At 43.2% G+C, this 23,783-nt stretch overlaps 1 protein-coding gene across 4 annotated transcripts in view; it reads right to left on the reverse strand.

Annotated features, from left to right (window-relative positions):
• The window catches only part of GANC (glucosidase alpha, neutral C), a 360,817-nt gene that overhangs the window by 193,338 nt on the left and 143,696 nt on the right, over nucleotides 1-23,783 (reverse strand). For all 4 annotated transcript variants that reach the window (XR_013600863.1, XM_078659630.1, XM_078659632.1 and 1 more), the window contains 5 exons: nucleotides 22,457-22,610; nucleotides 19,875-20,110; nucleotides 16,178-16,304; nucleotides 11,727-11,806; nucleotides 8,315-8,458 (listed from right to left, as the gene is read on the reverse strand). Coding sequence is in view for 3 of the 4 variants with exons in the window: in XM_078659630.1 (XP_078515756.1) it covers nucleotides 8,315-8,458; nucleotides 11,727-11,806; nucleotides 16,178-16,304; nucleotides 19,875-20,110; nucleotides 22,457-22,610 (741 nt within the window). In the remaining variant the exon portion in view is untranslated. The remainder of the gene's footprint in view (nucleotides 1-8,314; nucleotides 8,459-11,726; nucleotides 11,807-16,177; nucleotides 16,305-19,874; nucleotides 20,111-22,456; nucleotides 22,611-23,783) is intronic.

Raw genomic sequence — 23,783 nt, forward strand, 5'->3', positions numbered from 1 at the left:
GCAGCATGCACCATGGGACGGCCCTGAAGGTCCACTGATCGCACTCTCTGGAAACACTTGGTGTGCACGGGCGAGCGGAGGTATCGCCCCCGCTGCCGGTACTGGAGCTGGGAGTGTCTGATGTGATCCACCTCTGTGAGACGTGTGGCAGGTGGCAACGGAGTGTGTGCCCCTCGGCTATACACCCCGGAGTCTGCTGGGGTGGGATCTATCGGCTGCCTACGGTGCAGTCCACTGGTGTGCTCCTTATACACCCTCAGCTTTACTAGAGTGGGGCTGCGTGGCCCCCCAGACCTAGCGCTCTTCGACGAGTGCATCATGGGGAGACATGACGCCAAGCAGCCAAAACTCACCTTCGAGAACAGACGTGCCGCTAAGCAGGGTGACGCGGAGTCGGAAACGCAGACCAATGGATCCGGAGAACAGGATACGGATGACCGGAGTCCGGACCTCCGAACACTTATGTTAGATATGCGCACCAGCCTCCGTAACATAGATGCCAAACTTGACATCCCAACTTGACGCGGTAAAAACGCAGGCCACCACGCATGAGACGCGTTTGGATGTGCTTGAGAACCGTCACTCAGAATGTCACGAATTCCAAGTTGAAACGAAGGAGCAACTGCTCCAAATGGATAAACTTCTGGGCATCATACGCGCCAAAAATGAGGACTTGGAAGCCAGGTCGAGGCGCAGTAACCTACGCGTCACGGGAATTCCGGAGACGACCGATATCACCAAGATGGAAACATACATGACGGACCTCCTCTACAAGTTGTTTGATCCACACCTCTCTGCGGTGTTCGTGGTGGAGAGGGCGTACAGTTCGCTGGGTCCAAGACCTCCGGTGGGGACTGCACCGAGGCCCATTATCGCCAAACGTCTGAACTATCAGGACAGAGACATTATCCTGCGTTTAGCTAGGGAGAAGGGCCAAATCATGCACAAAGGGAATAACCTGTCCTTTTACCCTGATTTTACACCGGCGGTGCAGGCGGCGAGGCGGGAGTTCCTCCCTGCAAAGCGCATCTTGCTACAAGCACAGATACCCTATTCTCAACTGTATCCCGCAAAACTGAAAGTGTCTGTGGATGGGAAGCCTCACTTTTTCACAGATGTCAAATAAGTGCTCAAATTCGCAAAACATTTGGGGGGGGGGGAAACCATCCAAGAAGAAGCAGATAGACCCAGAGGCGTCTGGCGGTGCTATGATCGATAATGACTAACAGGGGTATCGTATGGTCACTATGTGCATCGAGTCTTAACTCTCACTCAGGGGACCATGATGGTCTATTTGTTATATTTTGAGTGATCCAATGTTTACTTCATATACAGTCCTTCCTTGTATGTTGATTAGCTACAGTTTGGGGAACGCTGAGGTCTCCTTTGTACTTCCGACCACCTTGTGTGATGCAAGGTAGCTTGCCGGCATTGCTACGCCTCCAAGGGAAGGCTCCCACTTTTGATGTTAAAGGTTCTGTGGGCTGCATTTGGGGATGTAGGGTGGGGTAATGTACAACCTGTTTGGGGGGTTGGAGTGGGTGGTGGGCGGATGGGAGGGGTAGTTTTGTTATGTAATGCCAGTCAGTTGGTTCTATGGTGCCAGATTGTTCCATCTTATGTTCAGGTTGTGTCCGGGAATGCGGGGTGCTACGGTATTCTTTGATGTAGTTACACATGGCTGCTTCTAATCAGTTGACCTGTCTTACTTGGAATGTCCGTGGTCTAAATGATGGCAGAAAGTCAAGACTGGTGCATGCATATCTAACCCGACACAATGTGGACTTATGCTTACTGCAAGAAACGCACCTAAACAATGCACCATCATGCAGTCTTTGCCACAACAGGTGGGGAAATATATACTCCGCGATTTATTCTAACTATGCCAGAGGGGTGGCGGTATTGCTGCGTCATGGGTTGGACTGGAAGGAGGGCTTGTCACAGGCAGACCCGGAGGGCCGTTATCTCCTGGTGCAGGGGCTCCTTTGCGGTGTGTCCGTCCTAATTGTGGGTGTATACGGCCCGAACACCGATTCTCCTGATTTTTTCATTTCACTCTGGTCCAAAATCAAAACCATTGGCTGTGACACGATCATATAGGGTGGAGATTTCAATGCCATACTTGACGACAAACTCGATAGACGTGGTACTGTCAGGTCCCTGCACCCGGCGGCCAGTGCGGCCCTTCTAGAGATAATGGTGGAGGGAGATCAGGTTGACATTTGGAGGCATAGGAATGTCGTGCCAAGGGAGGGCACCAGTATCACAGAACACCACAATGCCTGGTCTCGTCTTGACTATTGGCTGCTGTCCCGGGACATGGCTACCTGCACAGTTGAAGTCAAACATTTGCCCCGTTCCCTGTCTGATCATGCCCCGTGCCTGCTGCGGCTGACGCTGCCCACTATGAATAAGCGCGCATTTAATTGGAAGCTACCGCCACATGCCCTACTTGACGAGGCCTTTAAGGCAGAGATAGGTAATGACATTGCAGATTATTTTCAGAACAACACAGGGTCAGTCGATACCGAAAGCGGGCTGTGGGAGGCCTTTAAAGTGGTCATAAGGGGGCAGTGCATCTCCAGACAGGCAGGGGTGCTTAAGGCAATAAGGGGCTCCCTGGCTTCCCTGGAAGCTGACATTAAGAAACTTGAGACGCAGTATTATGCCGAGGAGGACTGTAATGCCTTGGGGTTGTTGAAAGCTAAACTGTTAGATTATGCAGAGGAGGCGCAGCGCGAGGTTAAGTTTTTAGGGAAATATGCAGAGGCGAGGAAGTATGGTGAGGGGGACAGACCAGGGCGCACGTTGGCAAACATGATCAGGCCTTCCAGGTCAGCGGCACACATACACGAGATAAAGGACGTGTCTGGTAAAGTGGTGAGAGGGCAGGATGAGATATTGAGCACGTTCTCTGGGTTCTACTCCAACTTATATACCGCCACCTTAAGTGACTGCTCAGAGGGGTTGGGGGTTCTTTCTTGAATCTATAGAACTAGCTTGGTTTAATGATTCGTATAGGAAATATATGGACCTCCCGATCACAACTGAAGACGTAGCAATGGTAATAAAAAGTATGCCCCCAAATAAAGCGCCAGGCCCTGATGGACTAACTACTGCCTTTTACAAAACCTATGCGGAGGTGCTTGCACCCAGACTGATGGCTGTGTACGAAGAAGCGTTATAGGTGGGCAAACTGCCTGAGTCAATGAGAGAAGCCCTAATCGTCACACTGCTTAAACCGGGCAAAGCAGAGGACGAACTAGACTCTTACAGACCCCTCTCGTTGATTAATGTTGATGCCAACATTTTTGCCAAGTTGTTGGCTGACCGCTTGCAGCCCTTGGTGCCCCTCATAGCTCGCCCCGATCAATCGGGGTTTATCCCAGGAGGAGCAACGTCGCATAATTTGCGTACCATTTTCTCTACATTACACTATCTACACCCGAGTGTACATGCAGCCGTGGTATTTCTAGACGCCACGAAAGCGTTCCGACACCCTAGAATGGTCATATCTGTTCACGATCCTTGTTAATATGGGATTTAGCCCGCTTTTCATAAGTAAGATTCGCCTGTTATACACTGCCCCTAGTGCCAGGATACAAGTTAACGGGATGACTTCTGATCCCTTCCCCATCTCGCGGGGCACGCGGCAGGGATGTTCTCTGTCCCCGCTGCTATTTGCTATAGCGATGGAACCCCTAGCGGCCCGTATACGGCAACACCACACTGCGCGGGGAATTGGTTTTACCTCCCGAAGCCTGTTAATATCACTATATGCGGATGATGTGACCCTGTATCTTGTGGATCCCGAGGTGAATTTGGATCTGGTTCTGCGTGAGTTTATCCGGTTTGGAGGGCTGGCAGGTATCTGCATAAACTGGTCCAAGTCAGTTGTCTTCCCCTTGGCAGACAGCACCCCTGTACGTGTCTCAGAGTTCCCGTTGAGGTGGGAGGCAGATGAGGTGAAATACTTGGGGATTTGGATAAGCAGGAATTTTCAAGAAATCTGGAATATGAACTATGGGCGTGCTATGACTTGGCTCGAGGGTAAAGTGAAGTTATGGGTGGGACTACCCCTGTCTCTTACTGGGCAGATTGCCTTGGTAAAAATGGTTGTGTTACCCAAATTTTTGTACCTTTTTCTAAATGTCCCAATCCCCCGGACGTCCCATTTTTTTGCTATGCTGAAATCGCAGCTTGTCGCACTGGTGTGGGCGGGTGGGCAAGCCAGGGCAGCCTGGGAAGTGCTATCGCTGCCTTTGCAACAGGGTGGCTTGGGGGCCCCGGACATGCACCTATATGCACTATGCGCTCCGGCTCAGTTTTTACATTTTTGGGTGCACCCCACCCCATTCCAACGACATGTAGCTGTAGAGCAGGACAATATGTCGCCAATCCCGCTCCAGGTGGCAGTCTGTGCGAAGGCAAGGTGTCCCAGAGGGGAGGTTGACACAGCTGAGACGTTAAAATGGGCATGGGACGAGCTGAGGAAAAGGGCAGGTGTGCCGCTACTGTATACACCATCGTTGTCCTTGGTACAGAATACCTTATTGCCCTGCATTGAGGGAGGCATGGGTAAGTCAGTGCAGCAAAAGCTGGGCCTCCACACGTTTGCTGATTTGTTTCCCAATGATGAGTTTATGACACCCCCCCCCCCCCGTGGCTGAGGAGGGACTTGAGGTTCCTTTCTCAGACCTGTTTCTGTACCATAGACTAAAATCGGCCTGCCAAGTGTTGAGCAGTGAATTTCCACGGGCTCCTCCAGCATTTCAAGAGTTAGAAACGATAGTGAGCTCCCCCTCTCCATGCAAATTGACAACTATAATATACAGGCAAATGCAGAACAGTGCACCCATAGTACAGATCACAGCCCTGCAAAAATGGAACGTTGAGCTAGACCTCCCGCTCACTGAGGAGCAGTGGTCCTTTTGTTGTGGGCAACTCACTGAACTGTCCCCTAATTACAGGCTGCGTTTGATACATTTCAAATATCTGCACCGATTCTATAGGACTCCGGTCAGTTTACACAGAATGGGGCTCCGGGAGGATGATTGTTGCTGGAGATGTAGGCACTCCCCCGCTACGTTTTTGCACGTGGCATGGTCATGTAGCAAACTGGTGGACTATTGGTCATCGGTGTTTGAGTCCATTAACAGGATTGTGAGGCGCGCCGATGCCCCGTCCCCTGAGTTAGTGATCCTGGGATATGTGAAACAAACTGTAGCCAAATTCAGGAAATTACACGCTATGCTATTGTTGTATGCTAAGTGACAGGTGGCAATGCATTGGAGCGCCATCAGTCAAGAGCTGGCTGGCTGATGTCATGTAGGGGCACACGCAGCTGGGCACCTTTTGGGAGTTGATGCCGCCCACCTCCAGACCACGTGACATCTGGGAACCGTTCCTCCAGTGGCAGCGGGAAAATCAATGTGATAGTGGGCCTGATGGAAGAGTTGGTGATTGAGCGGATCATTTATTAACTTTGTGCCGCATTGTAAAGAGTGTTGAGCTGGGTGGGGGCTCCCTGTTGAGCGGGATGTGTGGGGTGGGGCTTGGGCGGTTGGCTTACACTTTTGGCAATTTTTGCCCTGAACTCTGCTGAGGCTTTCGTTATGTGAATTGACGAACTGCTGTAGTATGGACTGCGGACAAATGCAGCTATTTGACAGTATATAACGTGTTCCCGATGATGACACAACGTTATGCTGTGATTTTTATTTCTAACTATCATATAATGTCTGCACTTGGTTACATTATTGTAAATGTATATTGACTGGAAAAATTGAGTTTGTTTACTGTTGTATGCGGTATTGAAAATGCCAATAAAAAATAAAAATAAAAAAAAAGTTCCACCTGGTCCTTTGTATTTGGAATGTGCCCTTTTTTGATTTATGTCTATTTTTCCCTTTAGGTTATACTGTGAAGAAATGATGTAACCTTAAGTGACATGTGCCACTACGTTCCTACATATTGTGTGATGCTGCCTTTTGTTTTTTGTGTTTTTTTTTTAAATCAATAAACAAAGTAAAAACAAAAAAAGCATGCTTAATTAATGTGGAATAAAATGCAACGTGACTAAGATCCGCTTTAATTCGGAAAAACGCTTTGCGCATGTGCAAACTAGAATTACGTAGAGATAACGGGACTAACCCGCTTTGAGAGGGATAAACTTTCACGCATGCGCAAGAAGGACTAACATGTGGTTGTGAGGCACCACGTGCCCGGCATATGCTTGCTTGAACTTAAAAGAAAGCTGCGGTTGTTAATGCTTTTGCTCAGAGAAATAATAATAATATGGGATAGAGTAGAAGTGGGTGGTGAACAGTGAGAATTATAAGTTTAAGAAAATAACATCTGTTTATGATTCTTTTATTAATAGTGTCCATTTGAGCCTGTTATGGCTACGACAGAGGGAGGAAAATGGCGTTGGATAAAAACGAGTCGCGCATGCTCAGTGAATTCGTGAGATGACCCGATGACCGAAAAGCTGAATAGCTGCCAAACACCAAGGACAGAAGAAGTGAGAAAAAGAAGACGTGGATCACTCGTCTATGAAGCCTTAATTGAATGAAATTATGTAAATGGCAACCATATATGTATGGGAAGAGAAAATCATCAATGAGCTAAAGGGGAAGGGTTTGCAAGACAATAGTACCTTATTAAAAATGTATATGTCAGCAGAGTGTGATGAAGACTCTCCTAGCCTTATCCGATCACATTTCGTATTTGACTAATATTTGCAACTATTGAGGGTGGGACATGTTGAAATGAAGACTATAACTAGAGTAACTTAGAGAGAGAGTGGTATTCGAGAGCCCAGAGAGAAGAGAATTAAGAGAGAGCTGCTGCTGCTGGGCCGAGAGAACGAAGAAGAGAGCTTACTAGTCTACTAGTGAAGATTGCGGAAGAACATCGAGGAGGAAGAAAGAGTAAGAGAGGGATGCGCTCTGGTGCGTCAGGTTTGTAGAGGAGACTAGTAAGTATCTGCCATGTCCTGATCTTGTCCTATAGTCTTTGTTTCCTGATACTAATTCAGGGGACCCCCACCAGTCCTTTGGCCAGAGGGGTGGTTTTCAGTATTCCTATTCGGTAAATATTATTCTTTCTAAAGATATTTTGATTTGTATCTTTTGTCTCTTCATCTATCCACTCTTATGCATTGATTTGTTGAATGAGTTTGTGTCAATGAATGTATTTTCTAAATTAATTTTTCGTTCCCATATGAAGAATGATGGAGTTTGCATTGTGAATTTGTATTAATGAGTGTTCAATTTATGACTGAAAATCTTTAGATATAACTTATGAATCCTACCCAGAGTCTATGGTTATTTCACTGAGATCTGTGAATTAGTTAGTTAACTGGTAATATCACCATCAACTAACTCAACTAATGGTCCATCGACCAGAGGAAAGAGTGTTGATTTGTGAAAGATTAGTTAGGCATTGAATATTATTACAAATTGTTTGTGGTTGCATGGAATTAACTAATCAGAACTTAGGAGAATTACAAAACTTGAGCCCCAGCGGATCTACCAGGGAGTGTGGATGAGCATTTGGGTAAATGTGTATGGGCCCCATTGAGACATTTGGTTTATGAAGTGTTCATCCCTGGGCTTCCGCTGGATCAGGGTCATTTCACTAGTTGTTCAACTTGGGTCAGGTTCTTAGGTGGGTTCGATGAACTCGTAGGTTTTTATTTATTTTAGCCTTTGATTGTCTCGTGATGTATTTGTTAACCCTTGTTATTTTGTAATTGCACCTCTTTCTCCCGAGGGATGAGTCAGATGATCGCAAATTGTCTTGAACCGGTCCCACCAGTGTTGCTTGATTTAATGAGATTTTATATAAAGTTATTAGTTATCGTGCTTATGTTATTTTTTGGATTATGCAGTTTTTATCAATTCTTTTTTTATGGTGCCCTCTGAAGAATAGAATGTTTTGAGTATTTTTGTGATATTTTTGTGCAGTTCTTTTATTGTAGCTGAAATAAAGGTTTTGATACAATATCACTCATAATGGGTTGAGACTGGAATTTCCTTCCAGGAAATGGTGTTCCAAGGCTTCAGTCAAGGCCTATTTGGATGCCCTATGTCCTTCTCCTGATGGTACACACAAAGTGGAAGGTTTCATGGGCTAGAGCATATGGGATGTATTTCAAGACAACCATGGCTGAATTTTAAAGCCAGTATACCTTGTTACGGTTATGTTACAGTTCTTTGTAAAGCATAGTAAGTTATTTATTATGGCCTCCTAATGCAAAGCCGTCACCTGTGGGGAATTGGTGGTGTGCAAGAGAGAGAGGGTAACCTACCTGATAGAATCCATATAGATTGTGGACGTCGCGGTGTTCCCAGCCGCCGTGGTGGATATTGCTCTTTGGCATTGTGAGTTCTGGTGCTTTGAAGACAGAAGGTTCATTCATATCATTCCAAATAAAGAGGATGTCTGTGGAATCCTGTGGAAGAGTAAAGATGTCACTGTGGGTTTGCAGAAGGTTATCAACATTTGTAAGCTTTCAGTAGAACTTTCAGGAAGTGAGGGTGTACCTGTGACATTCGTTGGCCAATCACCAGAGCATATAAAACATTATTTGAATTTATTGGTAATATTGTGCTCTCCTTTACTGCTTCAGCTCACAGCAACTATACAAAAGTGTACAATCCAACTGCAAAAAGCATATGTTGCTCCTTCAAAGAAGGCACTTCCAACAGTATGCATTTTGAGTACATACCCATACAATTGGTAACTTTTTGTAAGTGGTATTTTTTACTTTACGGAGTATTTATATGTTGTTTTTCTTAGGTGCAAATAGTATAAATTAGTCAGAAAACTCCCAATCAGAAACATAAGAAGCATTCCACATGATGTAATATATAATACGACTTCAGTAAATACACACATATATATCCATATCCATACTAATATTATAAAGAGAGAGCCCAAACCTTTGAGGCGGGTAATCTAAGTAACCACAGCACCAATCACAACACCCAATACAGCGTTGGAAAGGGCACTTGCAGCAGAAGGACATACGCTATGCAGACGGCCACCATATATATTTTTTTTTTGCAGGCAGAGTTTTATATAGCGCAAACTTGACCCGAACTGAATCAGGTATCAGAGCGCTTTACATAGCACCAGTTACGTTACATGAGGACACACATTCATTTTTGTTAGGCACGGGGAGATTATGTGATTTGCTCAGAATCACAGGATGTTTGGCGTTGTTACCAAGACTCGAACCCAGATCCCCAGCTCCGAGGTCGAGCGCCTTAGCCGTTAGGCCAACTCCTCTATACATTTAAAAGGTAAAAGAGCCGTGCCAGCAAAGTAGTCCCTTGTGGGCGTGTCTGCGTTGTGCTGTGGGCGTGGGCTGGGGGCGTGACTAACGCTGGAGGCGTGTGGTACGTCCTTCATGCCATGTGAGTCGTACATACAAGCGCCAATTACGTTGCTGCGCAGCATCAAGGGGCACGCTGGGGGTGTGAGAAATGCTGGGGGCGTGTATCCGGCCTTCATGCCATGTGAACGCAATTGCGCCGCATCAAGGGGCACGCTGGGGGCATGAGAAACGCTGGGGGCGTGTGCTACGTTACGCCCTTCATGTCATGTGGGTCGTACATTAATTTGAAGATCGTCTGCTGTGGCCGTGTGCTGGGGGCATGACAAACGCGTTCACCTGGAGCGCTGGTAAGTTACGTTACTGCAGCCTCTCCTGCGCGCTGTTACTGAACTCTCTCATTCAACAAAATTACACGCGCCTGCTACCATAGTTCAAGTTCAGGCATTTATAAAGCGCACTACTCACCCAGAGGGTCTCAAGGCGCTAACCATCAACCAGGGTTCTAGCCGGGCTCATGCGGCTGATCAGTACACTAATTACACGCGCCTGATAACATCAACCAGGGCTGCAGCTGGGCCTCAAGCGGGGGAACACACGCCTGCTAACATCAAACAGGCCTGCATCTGGGCCTCAAGCGGGGGAACACGCAAATGAGCGTGTCTGCAGGGACAAATACTGCAGCCTCTCCTACTTGCTGTCACTCAACTCTCTCCTTAAACGGATTAACCCGCGGCTGATAACTCTCTCATTCAACGACATTACGCGCGCCTGCTAACATCAACCAGGGCTCTAGCCTGGCTCAGGCGGCGGATCACTACACCAATTACACGTGCCTGCTAACATCAACCAGGGCTGCAGCTGGGCCTTCTCCGTCCCTATTCTAATGAAACAAAAAATGTTGTCTACCGCGAGATTTTAAAATAAATAGCCCTACCCCATTACACATATTTTATATCATACCCAGACAACGTCGGGATGGGCTGCTAGTATATATATAAAAAACAACGGGAGAAGCTGCTGAGACCTGCACCAGGTCATCGCAAGGGAACGTATTGACTTTTCTAATAGCAGTTTTGCAGAACTGTTTGCTCCCAACTTGTCTTCGCGTTTGAGGGCAAGGAGGCAGTGTCGCAAGAAACTTTCCACCAGTGCATGTCCATGACGGCGGCATGGTTGAGCCGTAATTCTTTGCAATTTAACGGTTCTAAAACGGAGGTGTTGCACTGTTCCACGGACCGCTCCCCTAGGACTTTGCCATCGAATTTCTGGCCTCCAACTTCTCGGGATACCGGTACGCCGGTACAATCAGTCTGAAATTTGGGGGTGATGTTTGACTCCAGCATGCAGCTTGATGGGTCGGTAAATAAAACAGTGGCCACTTGTATGGCCCTTCTGCGAATGCTGCGGAAAATATTACCGATGCTCCCGGCACAGTCCAGGCCAGAAGTATCATCCTAAGTAAACTTGACTACTGCAACTCACTACTTCTAGGGGCCCCAAAGACCCTGGTGGCAAAACTGCAACGAGTGCAAAATCTCACCGCCAAGCTGGCTCTCTCACGTAGCCGGTTTGACTCCTCAACAAAAGCGCTTAGGGAGCTCCATTGGCTTCCAATCCCTCAGAGGATTGAGTTTAAAGCCCTCTGTCTGGTACATAAAGCCCTTCATGGACAGGGCCCCTCCTCCTTGCAGAACCTGTTTTCCTGGTACGTTCCTGCCAGATCTCTTCGGTCGGCCTCGGCATGTATGGTGACAGTTCCCAAGATTCTGAGGATTCGGTTAGGAGGCCGTTCCTTTAGATTCACTGCAGCAAAATTGTGGAATTCTATACCTCTTGGCTTACGCCGCACAGATGATGAAAACATTTTTGTTTCCCATAACCTGTTAAAACCCCTTCTGTAGGCTTCGCAACTGTCTGTACACTGTGATGTGTCATCTAAGTCTAAGCGCCAGGATACCCGATGGGTGACAGTCATTGCGCTATATAAGAGCACCAATACATACATACATATTCATTTTCTCTCTGAAACTGAAAAAACTGGAAAAGATTGCCAAGAAAGAGGCAAGGAGTGGGAAGATATTGTTCACTCTTTCATTTTTATGTAGTATTTCCAGTCACCTTATAATCCTATCCTTATCTCCAGTGGAGTGCATTTATGTATGACGTACAGTAAATATGCAATGACAGTTTTTACTGAAATGCGTGTATAAATAAGGCACTGGTATGTGTTTCTAATTTTTCTCTTTTTTCAGTAAGCCTTCATGTGGTGAAGCACACTCAATACAATATTTACAAGTCCCTAATAGTACAATGTTATCAATAAAACCACTAGACCCATTACATAGCTACAATAAAGCACCAGCTGTGACCCACACCATACCTTGTATTTTTCGAAAGCAAACAGCGAAGAGTACCATTTTCGTACATCAGGGTTTGTAAAATCCAGGTAAGAGGAGGACCCTAATGCCAAGACAAAGACAGGACAAGATTATAACGACAACAACTGCTTGTTTGCACCTTAAAAGCAGGATATGCTTTGGTTGCACAAATGTAGGAAGAAGTGGTGAATGGAAGTAATCAAAATGGGAGGTGAAGGATAATGTCAGGAAAGACCTAAAGGGAGCAATGACTGGATCAGCTCCAAAATGCATAGATTTGAGAAGAGCAGGACAACTTGGCAGGGATCAGTGATGACACAGAGATGGTGACAAAACATAAGCATCTTTCAACATGTTTTTATGCATTTTTTTCAGCTTGATCATTCATCATCAATGATAACAAATATTTTACAAATGTCACTAATGTATAATGTCATGGTCAGGACCATAAGGAATACCTGCCAAAAATCACTGTGCTGATGTTTTGCGGCACAGCATCAAAGTTTCATTCTCTTTACTTCTGCTGTTTTGCATATGACTTTAATTTTTTAGATCTATTTTAGAGGTTCTCAAACCATTCATGACTACTGATTGGCCTAGGGAAGCCATCTTCCCATCCCCAGTTGAGGCGTTTCAAAACAAGATAATTTTTGTGCATCAATAAAAAAAAGTCTGAATATCCTTGATGTTTTTCGTGCCACACTCACAACGAAAACGCTACTGTTCTATTCAAAATGATCCATCATATTATTGATGATGATTCCAAAACACTCATTATTTCCTTCACATGACATTTAGTATGAAATCATTGTCAACTGTTCAAAGTCAGTCATTTGTCATGTGGAAACTTTATTTGTATCAAGGTCTCCTTAAATTGAATTGATGAAACACAGTGCTTATTTTAATACACTTCAAGGATATCCTGCCTCCTAATTTCATTAGGATTACCAATCTTATGTCAAGACGGAGGCTAGTGGGATGCATGTCCTATTACCTTTTATGCTAATTTTCAGCAGCTTCGATTAAATGAACAACCGCAGACTTAAAATAGGTAGAAATCACAGCAAAACAATACAGCTGTGTGCAACATTCTAGACCCTTTCTTCTTTCAAATTCTGTTTCTCAGGTAACTAAATATCTCTTTACTGGTTGCAATTTCTGATGGTAATTTCAATCAATCAAGGAAAGCATATAAGAGGAGAGTGGTGGAAGTGCAACCTGGTGGGGTGAACACACCTTTCGATGTCGTTTAGGAAACCTTAAAGTGCAGTATCATCACCAGCATTGGAAAGATGGCTAAAATCTGTGGTGGACGAAGCGTGTGTAGATATGACTGTTATTACAACCCATTGACTCTCTAGTGCGATGGCAAGGAGAGTACATATGAATAGAGGGAGAATGGAAGAGATTCTGAAGGCCACAGACTAGAGTAAAGAAGGTACTTTTACAAATTATTATTGGAAGCCAGCTGAGCATGTGTCTTCATTCACTGTAAGGCAGATCTTAAACATGCATAATGCTCGCCTCTGGCCTTGGTACACATTTACGATTTTCAAAGTAAACAAAAGGAGAATTAAAATTTTATTATTAACACTGATGCTAGCATTCTCCCCCCAATCCCTCTAGGTAAAGGCTAGTAAATTGCTTTGCAATAAAAAAAACCCATTAATGGAATTGTAGAAGTGGAGATTTGAGAAAGTATAATAGATAATGTGATGTAAATTAAGAGCAGATCTTTGGTTATTTTGTGTTAAACAGTGTGCTTAGGATTCCAGAGCTAGTAGGAGAAAATAGTTCTCACTGTGCATGTGCTGCTAAGGCTCTTGGCAGTCTTTCAGGTATGCAGTAATCTGAAAAGAATGAGGTGAGGTTGGCTAATTGGTGCCAGAAGCAAGTAACCGTAATTAGTAATTGTGTAGGGGAGATTGATATGCCTTTGGAGTGTGGAAGAAGTATCTAACATACAGCAGACATACTGTTTTTGGGCACTTGATCTTTGTTTGAAATCGCAGTTTGTTTGTTTGACTGTAGCTGCTGGGGATTAGCATTAAACAGAATTGTGTATGCACAATGCAAGCCTACATGTCTTTCAATTTTGTACACCAGGAGATTTTTTATTCTACACATGCAATGCTGTTCTGTCAACTTTGGTTAATTGTGAAAAATAATTGTGACAATTGTACATCATGTATATAGTTGATGTTTACACCAGTCTAGACTTGTGTTTCAACTGGTCTAATTATAGGATATTCAATGTTGATTGTTCTAAAAGATTCATTCTGGCAGGTACATTCTAAGTAAATTTGGTTAATGGAAAGCCAACAACTAAGGCTCTGAATTAATATAGTTGTCTTTCTCTTAAGGCGAGCAGACAGGGGACAGGCAGCAGCATTGATCCTGCTTGACCTGTCTACCGCCTTTGATACGGTTAACCACAAAATCTTATTGAGAAGATTGAGTGAGGCTGGGGTGAAAGGCTGCGCCTTGCGCTGGTTTCGATCTTTTCTGCAGGATAGACAGCAGGCGGTGTCCCTCCCCCCTTTTCAATCCGCTTTCTCCCTTGTGCCACACGGGGTTCCTCAGGGATCGGCAATTAGCCCTATTTTATTTAATCTATACTTAAAACCCCTGATCACGGTTATTAAATCTTATAAGATCAACACTATAAACTATGCGGACGACACACAGTTGATCCTCTCCTTTGAGGGAGAGGGTTCGACACCGTTGGAGGTGTTTCATAGGTGTCTGCGGGACACAGCCTGCTGGCTACAGAACAACTCCTTTCAATTCAATGCTGGAAAGACTGAGGTGCTCTTCTGTGCAGGGAACAGGATTCCTCATCATTTTCCTGGTAATTTCTTGCCTCCTGAAACATCGACCAAAGTTCGGCCAGTAGAAACAGTCCGCAATTTGGGCATCATGCTTGACAACAAGCTTACCATGGAAGCTCAGGTTGCGAAAACAACAACCTGTTGCTTTGCAATCATCAGATCCCTTCAGAAGATCTTGCCATTATTACCCTTTCAGGCGCGTGCTCAAGTGGCAAGATGTACAATCCTTAGTAGGCTTGACTATTGCAATGCCCTCCTGCTTGAGTCCCCCAGTTTCCTGCTGGATAGGCTTAAAAGAATTCAATCAGCTGCAGCCAGGTTAGTCTTAGGGCTGCCCAGAAGATCGTCCGCGTCAACAGCTTTGGCTGAACTCCATTGGCTTCCTCTGAGGCAGAGAGTACAATTTAAGTCCCTCTGCCTCGTCTTTAGAGCTCTTTATGGGATAGGACCCACAGCAATGCAATAAAAATTTGATTGGTACACTCCAACTAGACTGCTTCGCTCTTCATCGGCAAGACTGGTGAGAGTTCCTAGGTTTAGGAAAGCTAGGTCAGGGGAAAGATCCTTTGGGGTGGCAGCGGCCAAACTGTGGAATAGACTTCCATGGGAGATTAGGCAAATTAGGGAGCTTCTCCCTTTTAGAAAAAGTGTAAAAACTTGGCTGTTTCCTAAGTCCTAGTTGTTCGGTCTTGTCCTGACATACCCCCTACCTCTCAAGAGCCACCAGCGCCAGGATGCCTGCAAGGTGATAGTGCACTTTATAAGTGCACTAAATAAATAATAATAAATACATCAATATCATTATCTCGTTTCCATTACCAGGTAGTTCAGTTAAGTAAATTGAAATGTTTAATTCTGAGATGATATGACTTTTTTTGCAGAAAACAAAAATGGTTATAAAACATTGGTAATGATTTCAGATAGCATTGTAATTGAAAGGAATAAATATTTATCGAAAGTATTTTATAGCAAGATGTGTTTATTGGGATTATCGCATTTATTTAACATCTTGTTCACTATAAATTACTTTTTAAAGAGGAATAGAGAATTGACATTTCAACTGCAGTATGCTGCTATTATTAAAGTAATACATCTTATTTAACAAATATCTATGTTAATCAGTTGCTTTATATAGCCCCCTAATACTTCACATCTATTTGCTGTACTAGTTAAACCACTCTCCAGATTTTGATACAAGTTGAATATTTACTGTAGGTAGAGCAGTGATATATATGAAATGTTAAGTGAAATAAAATATGTTACCAAGGAACACTTGCAGTGATCAATGCCTGAATCCATCTTAACCACTAGGAATTAGTCTGAATGGCATTCCATTCCATTATTTGTGCACGTTCATTAAATTAAAGAAGATGACCAGCTTACTGCAAATCATTCTTCGATGGAATAATAAGATAGAGCCATACAGTATGGGTGTTCTAAATACAAGTAAGTAAATAGGATCTGTAGTCTGTTCTAGCAGTCTGTCTTACTCACATCGAAGGAACCTAAAGTCCTTTGAATTCATCAAACAAAACATGTCACTATGTGTTTGCACACACTTCTCAATACAACCACTACTCCTCCAAAAAGCAACACAATCAGTAAACAGAAAAATAACTGACCTGGCCAGCAGATGCCCACAAAGTCATTGTTTTTGTTGTCCTTCACAAAATAACCCTTATCTTTGGCCTCAGCATAGACTGAATACTTGAGATCAACCTTGATGTGAGGATCTGAAATAACAACGAGCTGAAAACAAGCACAGATTGTCAATTTCTCCTTTTTGAAGAACGCTTCTTTGGGTAACTGTGCAAAGAATTTGTTTTACAGAATTACCACCTTAATTTGAAAAATCATTATGATAAAACAGAAAATGCAAGTTGCAAGGGAGAAAGCATACTAACTGACGTATACATGAAAAGACTAAATTTCAATAGCTAGAGCTAATCGTTCTATGCCCTTATGTATCCTACAGGATTAATCAGATAATAATTCTCTTAGCAATTTTATTATTTGTGCTTTTATCTGCTTAAGGAATGCTTAAGAGATTCCGCACCTGCGCGCCATAAGAGGTATCTGGACCTATAAATATTTTCGGCAGCCCACGCAGCAACCCCGTGCACACGCCTAATCCCTGCTGACGAGCGGTAACAACCGAGAAACACGTGTCCAGGGATGGCAAGCACACCAGTGAACACCCTCAAGACTCGGGTAGAAGCGCACCCGCTGATACCTACTACATCGACCATCATGCTCCGGGGTCACACGCTGATGGGACGAGCATTGTGCGACCTCATTTGGAAATGCTTAAGGAATGCTACTGGACACAGTATTAAATATTAAAAGCATTACATATTAAAATATTATATTAAAATAATATTATGGGAAGATAAACTGGGTTAATTAGAGATTTCTACTTTGAAATCTATCTCTGCACAAATAACGAAGAGGACCTTTTCAAACCTGTAGTGCTGGAATATCCAGGTCCAACTGTATTTTCGAATTGCCTGAGCATGAACTCCTATTTACCATGCTAAGAGTCAGAGAGATAGGGAAGAGACCCTATACCATGATAGAGTGAACAGCCAGAGAGTGTGATTGGCCTGTGGAGCTGCTAAGGCAATGTGGTAACCAGACCTAGATCTACAAAGGAATCCTTTGCAATAATGTTTTCTATATTAGTCATTGGCTGATGACAACTGTTGTTTTATAATATTAAGCTTCCAGGAGAACAAGTGACATTTTTATGGTTAGGCTGTCCCTGCCACTGAATCAAATCTAGTCGCCAATTTAGAAGGATCATGATTCAGTTAACAGGCACATTTAGAAGGATTAGGATCCAGTCTACAGATCAATCTAAAAGATTGATACAGTACACTGGTGTGCATCCAGCTGACACACAAGATTCTCTATCCTCCCAAGAACCAGGTCCAGTAAGTGTTTGCAGGTCTGTTCTTTTTTACTCGATACAAGAAATTCACATCTTACATAGCCTTAAGGCAGGATGAAGGTATCGCCCCAAGCCAGTTGAATGATACCAGGGGGTTGACCAGGTCCTCGTTTGAGATTTGCAGAAGTACCCCAACCTTCCTTCTTGGATGCACTCCTTATTCCATATTTTCCGAGCACCTTAGCATTATAATCTGTGGCTCCAACTCACCTTTCTGCACTTGCATATCTACCAAGTGTTACACTCTGAATTCACGAGGGCTATGGACATTCTGGGGAAGAAAATGCTGGCTGTGCACTCAGAACATTGGTGCCGCTGGGTGACAGGCTTCATGTCTCTGTAGGACACACTACGCATAGAGGACTGAACGAAAATCTAGAAACTACATTTCCCATGAAACCATATAAGTCCCATAATGTATGGAAATGACAGCATACACTTCGGCAATATGGAGTATACTTTTCTGCATGGTAGAGAAAAGGGGTCTCCAACTGGTCAATAGCGAGCTACTCTGAGTAGCTCGAGGCTCCCAATATCCATTTTAGAGCCCTTTAATGCCTGGATTAAAAGTAAATGAGGCTTGTCTTATTGTTTTGTTGGTTTAAGGCATTTTGTAGTACTTGCACACCCAAAGCAGCTGCTCACTTTAGCATAAATGAACTTGGCAGGCGGCATGAAGAGGGGGATGTCAGTGAAAAAGGCCCGGCACGAGAAATATTAGATTGCCTATCAGCAACTGCAGCACTTCAACCCTACTCGGCTGGAGCGGCAGCCTTTAACTGGGAGCTGTATTATAAGGCCTAGGACTCTGACTGGCTCTTTTTGTCGCGGAATACCACAGCACAGGCATAAGGTTCCTGGCTCCAGTTTGTGGCCAACTTGTGAGAAGTTCTTGATTTGAAAAAATCCCCATGAAATGCTGTTTATTTGTGAAATGGTAAAAATGTCCATACATGGTCAATAACGTGTTCAGTCCTGTAACCATAAAATCTGTCATTCAAGCGCCTGGAAGCGCTCTGTTTTATGAGTCAACCAAATGAATAGCCATGCAGTTATACATGACAACTACATGTATTCAGAGAGCTTTTTATCCTAACAACCACTATGTTTTCAGAAGGTGTGGCGTATTGGAACCTGTCTGTGTTTTAGAATGCTGTTTCATTTGATGGATCTCAGTGAAACACAAGTGGCATGTTTGGTTTTGTAAACTTTGCAAGGCGTAATCTCGGCAAAAGTGGGGTGTTTAATGTGGCTCTGGATGGCAGGATATATGAAACTTGTCAGTCAGGGGGTACAGCAGCTTCCTTGGAGTGCCAGAGAGAAGGCTTAGTATAGTAAGTTGAAGCTGTACACAGTGAAGTATTCAAATGATTTAAGTCATGTTTCAGAAACAAAGGGAAAGTGATTTAGAGTACAGCTCAAGAGAAAGTGTATCAAATTACATTTTGTGGCAAATTTGTGGGTTCTAAAGCTATGTGAGGATTGTAAAGGATCCTTATCATCTTTAAAGACTGTTGTTAATTCTCAATGTATAATATGTTTTTAAGGTAGTGATATGATCTTATGAAAAAGGTTAATTGGTTCCGTGTATAAGACTTATGAATATTTGTTTATATTACTGTTTGAGAAACAATCTTGAACGCAGTGAGTGAGGTGTATGCAAAACCCAAGTAGTATCAATTACATAGATATAATTTATGTTTTAGTTCCAAGCATGTCAGAGTTCCTCCAATACCCCAGAGAGTCTGAGGTATAGTGATACCTGAGGGATATAATTTGCAATAACAAGTGTTCAATGATTCAATATGGAGACGAGGTATTAAAGACATCAATCTTGTTTTTAGATATACAATACGAATCATTAGATGTAAGCACCTACCAGAGTGATGAGTCAGAGTGGTACTATCCAGTGTCTCTGTTTTCTCTCTTATCCTATTCCCCTTTCCCGGGGTCTCCTGCTATTCATCATAATAATTTGTGCATGGTTGGCCGAGGAGACATAGAAGTGAGGAATAGTTCATTGCTCCCTCTGGTTCAGAAATCCAGGGTAGTGCATTCTTATACCTATCCAATATCTAAATCTCAGATATGATAATATTCTTTCACAACCTGTTAGTTGAACACATTCTTGTTATTTCTGGATGTTTATATCTGGTCAGTAAGTCCTGCACCCAGTAAGTGTTTTAAATATGTTGTCTATGCCAAACCAGCGCTCTGAAGAGATATCTATACTATAGATGATGATGCAAGGCAAGTCTTTAAAACAATTAGAAGAAACTGTGCATAAGTATTGATTCTTGTTTTTGGACCACTTATGTTTTAACTCCTCTCCCGTCTAACAAAAGATTATAAACAATACAAACGCTCACCTTCCGCTTTTTCTCCCGCAGCGCATCTTGCATCTGCCTGGGGTTGGGGAATGTAACTTTATCCCAGGTGAAATATCGCTTGTCATTTGTGTGGTCTATATCCAGCCATATTACATCATAGGGGATGTCATGCTCATCAAAGCCTGCATCTACTGCCTTCACATCCTCCTCATCCTCATAGTTCCAGCGACACTGATGGTACCCCAGGGAGAACAATGGCGGCAGAGCTTGGGTACCTAACATAAAAGTAAGAAATTTAAATTACACCAATCAATCACACTTGTTATCCAGTACAACCATCTGTAATGGAGATAACAGATGATTAATTCAAGGCATCTCTGGTCTTTTTTTATGTTTTCAAAGGTGTGCATGTGTTATTGACTATTTTTCCACAAAAGAAACAAGATGGTTCGCTGAGTTAAGCCCTTAAAGCTAAAATCTTTGTATCAAGCTTGGGTCACAAGTGCAAATCTCAGCAGGACTCTCCGCTCTCTTCATGCTTCTCAGCAAATACCAATAAACTGAGTACCATTACATTAGGTAGTAGCAAAACATGTTATTTCCAAATAAATTAAATATTTTAAAAATGGTAGCAAAAGACTACAGGATTTTATTATCTAAACCTACATTTCAATTAATTGTACTATAAGGAGCTCATTACATGTGTGCAGTTAAACCAGTTTAGAATTTCGTGCCAGGGAGGCACCACTACAACAAAGATGGATACTTCCCGGGAGCAAAGTTCCTATTGCGTTCTGAGTTTTAGTTCATAGGAACAGGGAATTACAAAGGGAATAAATGTTTGGAATTACAATGGGAATAAATGATCATCATTTCGTCATTTTTTCCTGGGGAAATGTCGGTGGAAAAAACAACTTGGCTGCTTTTCACAAAAATTGTAATCCCAATTCCACCACTGACATGTGTACAGCCAAATCCTGAACATATACAGGGTCACTGTGATACCTGTGATGATACTTAAGTGATGCATTTATGGATGTATTAATGATTCTTGAGGCTGGATGTATCGAAGGGTTTAACCCATTCTGTCTCTATAGGGAAATACATTGATACATAAGAGCCTTGTGTCTTTCCATACTATCATACAATGATAGGCAATTAAAATGATTCTCTCTTTTTCTAACCACCTTCTATTACTTTTGAGCCCCACTTGATTAAAGTTTAAATATTCCTTTGATTACAACTGGCAGAATGTATCACTTGCCAGTCACAAATTCAAGAGAAGCAATGGACTGTGCTTGTGACCAGAAAAGATTTGATCTTAGAATAAACAGGTTCAGCCGTCTTTCTATTCATACTCTTTCTTTCTATTTTGATGCATGAGCACAAAACAATGGCAAATCACAGAGAACTTGAACCTGGTGACTTAGTGATACCCTTAAAGAAATGAAAAAACACAATAAAAGAAATTCAACTAGCTAATCGCAACATCCTTGGACTAATTAAAGAACACAAGTACTTCAGAACAAATAATTATTTAGGTCACATCACAAAATGACAGACAGGTCACAAAAAGTTAGTGCGCAACTAGTTGCGACCTGCCGGCTAGTACATTCTGTCCCTAGTTCCGGGCTTCCATTGTGAATCAAGTGGCTGAGTGAACTTCTGCAACTTCACTAAACTATCTGCCCTTGAAGGTGGGGAGCCTAAACCGGAGAGGCTTGAAAGAGTTTGAGAGAGTGCCTAGGAGCAGCTCTCTGGGGGGCACACTGTGAGGATCCCATGGAAGATGCCACAACTTCCATAGATGGGAAGAGGCTCTGAAAGCAACATCTTTCACTTGAGTCATACTCATTAGAGTTCAGCAAATGAAGGTCCCACAGGCTCATACCGATGCTAGATACCATTTACGTCAAATGGCTGTGAAGACATGTCAAGCATGAGCAATAAGCCATTGCCAATTGAAACACTCAAATACCTGAGGTCTCATTCTTAAAACTATGGGCCCATGCACAAGTAGCCTGATTTACCAGCGTTAAACAACTTTTAGAGTATATTTGCTGACATGCTCCTGTCATGAGTAGGAACATGCAGTTTCTGGATTAGATCTAATTATATTTTAGATCATATTAGGGACCGCCCGTTGGTATTGAACTCATAAATGGACTTACTCACAGAGGTTTGTCTATGAGTAAATCTACTCTGCGGTGGGCGCTGAACGTTCGAGGGCAGGAATGCCCTGGATGCACACCCACCTACAAACAATCATATTTGTGGGCATTCACAAACCCCTTTCCCACTCCTTTCCACCAAGGAAGTTTACTACTTGTCAGGGGTAAAAGACCACATAGCTGCTGTTTGCATCACTATCTAAGAACACTACACATGATGATGGATTACAAAGAAGAAAGCTGGCTCCAACCACTTCATAGGTCATAATGTTGATTATGCTTAGCAAGCAGATCTAGAAATCTTAGCTGGTAAAACTGCATAGTGTGGACTGACGACCAGATAGTCGTTTGCATCTTTCCATTATTATAGTCCAAACCTTTTGGAGCTAAATACGTCTCAATGCAAAAGTGACAAACCGTAGCTGTGATAGTTCATTGCCTTTTCGTTACCTGTAAGCTGCGCATACTGTTTGAAAACATCCACAGGGGAAGGTCCTAGCAGAAGGAAGGCATCAATGATGCCGCTTTCTGACATCCAGCGCACGTCTGTTTCAGGAACAACTCTTTGCTTCTTTTTCTCTGGAGCATCACTGGACAATGTATGCTGTGAAAGAAATATTATGTAAGCAGACGAACCTCCCACATAAAAAACAATGTGCTGGAGTTAAAAGCATTTAGCTAATCAAGTTTGACCGATGTCTGTGACTATCCCAGCATCACCCTCAAACAAAGTGGCTTCTATTGATCAATTTATACATGTGTTTTTCTGCTGCACTGGGCACAGAAGAGGTGAATTGAGCAAAATGTAAATCTGGAAGTGTGGCCTGAGCAGAGGAGCTACATTATTCAGTCAGGAAAAGGTCCAGAAAAACTCAGGCAGGTCGGTCTTGAGTACCATTGGGTGATAATCTCACTTGAGGATTCACAGTGCACTGTAAGTACCAGGTTAATACCGTTTAGACCTTAATGGATCATGCAGGTCAACTTTAATTGCATACAGAAAAATGCAATATGGTGCACTTACAAGTGGAGTACACTAAGAGACAATATCTTATGCAGAAGTCCCTTGAACCACGAATTCCAAAGGGATGATCAGTCTTTATAGAGTGGGGACCTTAGCACAAAACATTTGTACTGTGAGGGATGGAGGGGGAGATGGTTGTGTAGTAACTCTGAGTGTACATTACGTAAAACGTGGTAGAATTTGGTTGTATGCGTGTTTGCAATTCATTGCACTTACGCTAAGCAGCAGGCAGAATGCAGCATACAATACATTGTTTATCAAATATTCGAGGAATTTTCAGGTTGGTGATACGACATGTTTGACTGCTAAACTGCGCAGGACCCTCTTTGGAGTGATTTTTTTGATCAACCGCTTTACTCTACTGTTAAATTGTGCAAGACCCACTTGGGAGTGATTTTTTGTTCAAACACTTTACTTTTTGGTCCACTATTGTTCAGTAGGAAGGTACAGGGTTATATAAAGAGCCATTTGGGAGGGAAATATTATTCCACCACTTTACTTGTCTCGGCCCCTATTATCCATTAAGTAGATACAGGATTACATAAACTCTGATGAAGTCCTTTTCAGGATGAAACACGTTGGCTGGGCTGGATTGCGATACCTGAAGAATGAAAAATAAAAAAATTGGATACCGCATTAGGGCTCTTCTCTCGTACTGAACTTAAAAAAGAATGTACGTACTTGATGGGCAGTAATGAATATTTGATGAAAAGAACTGTCAGTGAAATTGTTTAACTTTTTATGAAATGAACC

Source organism: Lissotriton helveticus, chromosome 9, assembly GCF_964261635.1.
Source record: "Lissotriton helveticus chromosome 9, aLisHel1.1, whole genome shotgun sequence".
Lineage (NCBI taxonomy): Eukaryota > Metazoa > Chordata > Amphibia > Caudata > Salamandridae > Lissotriton > Lissotriton helveticus.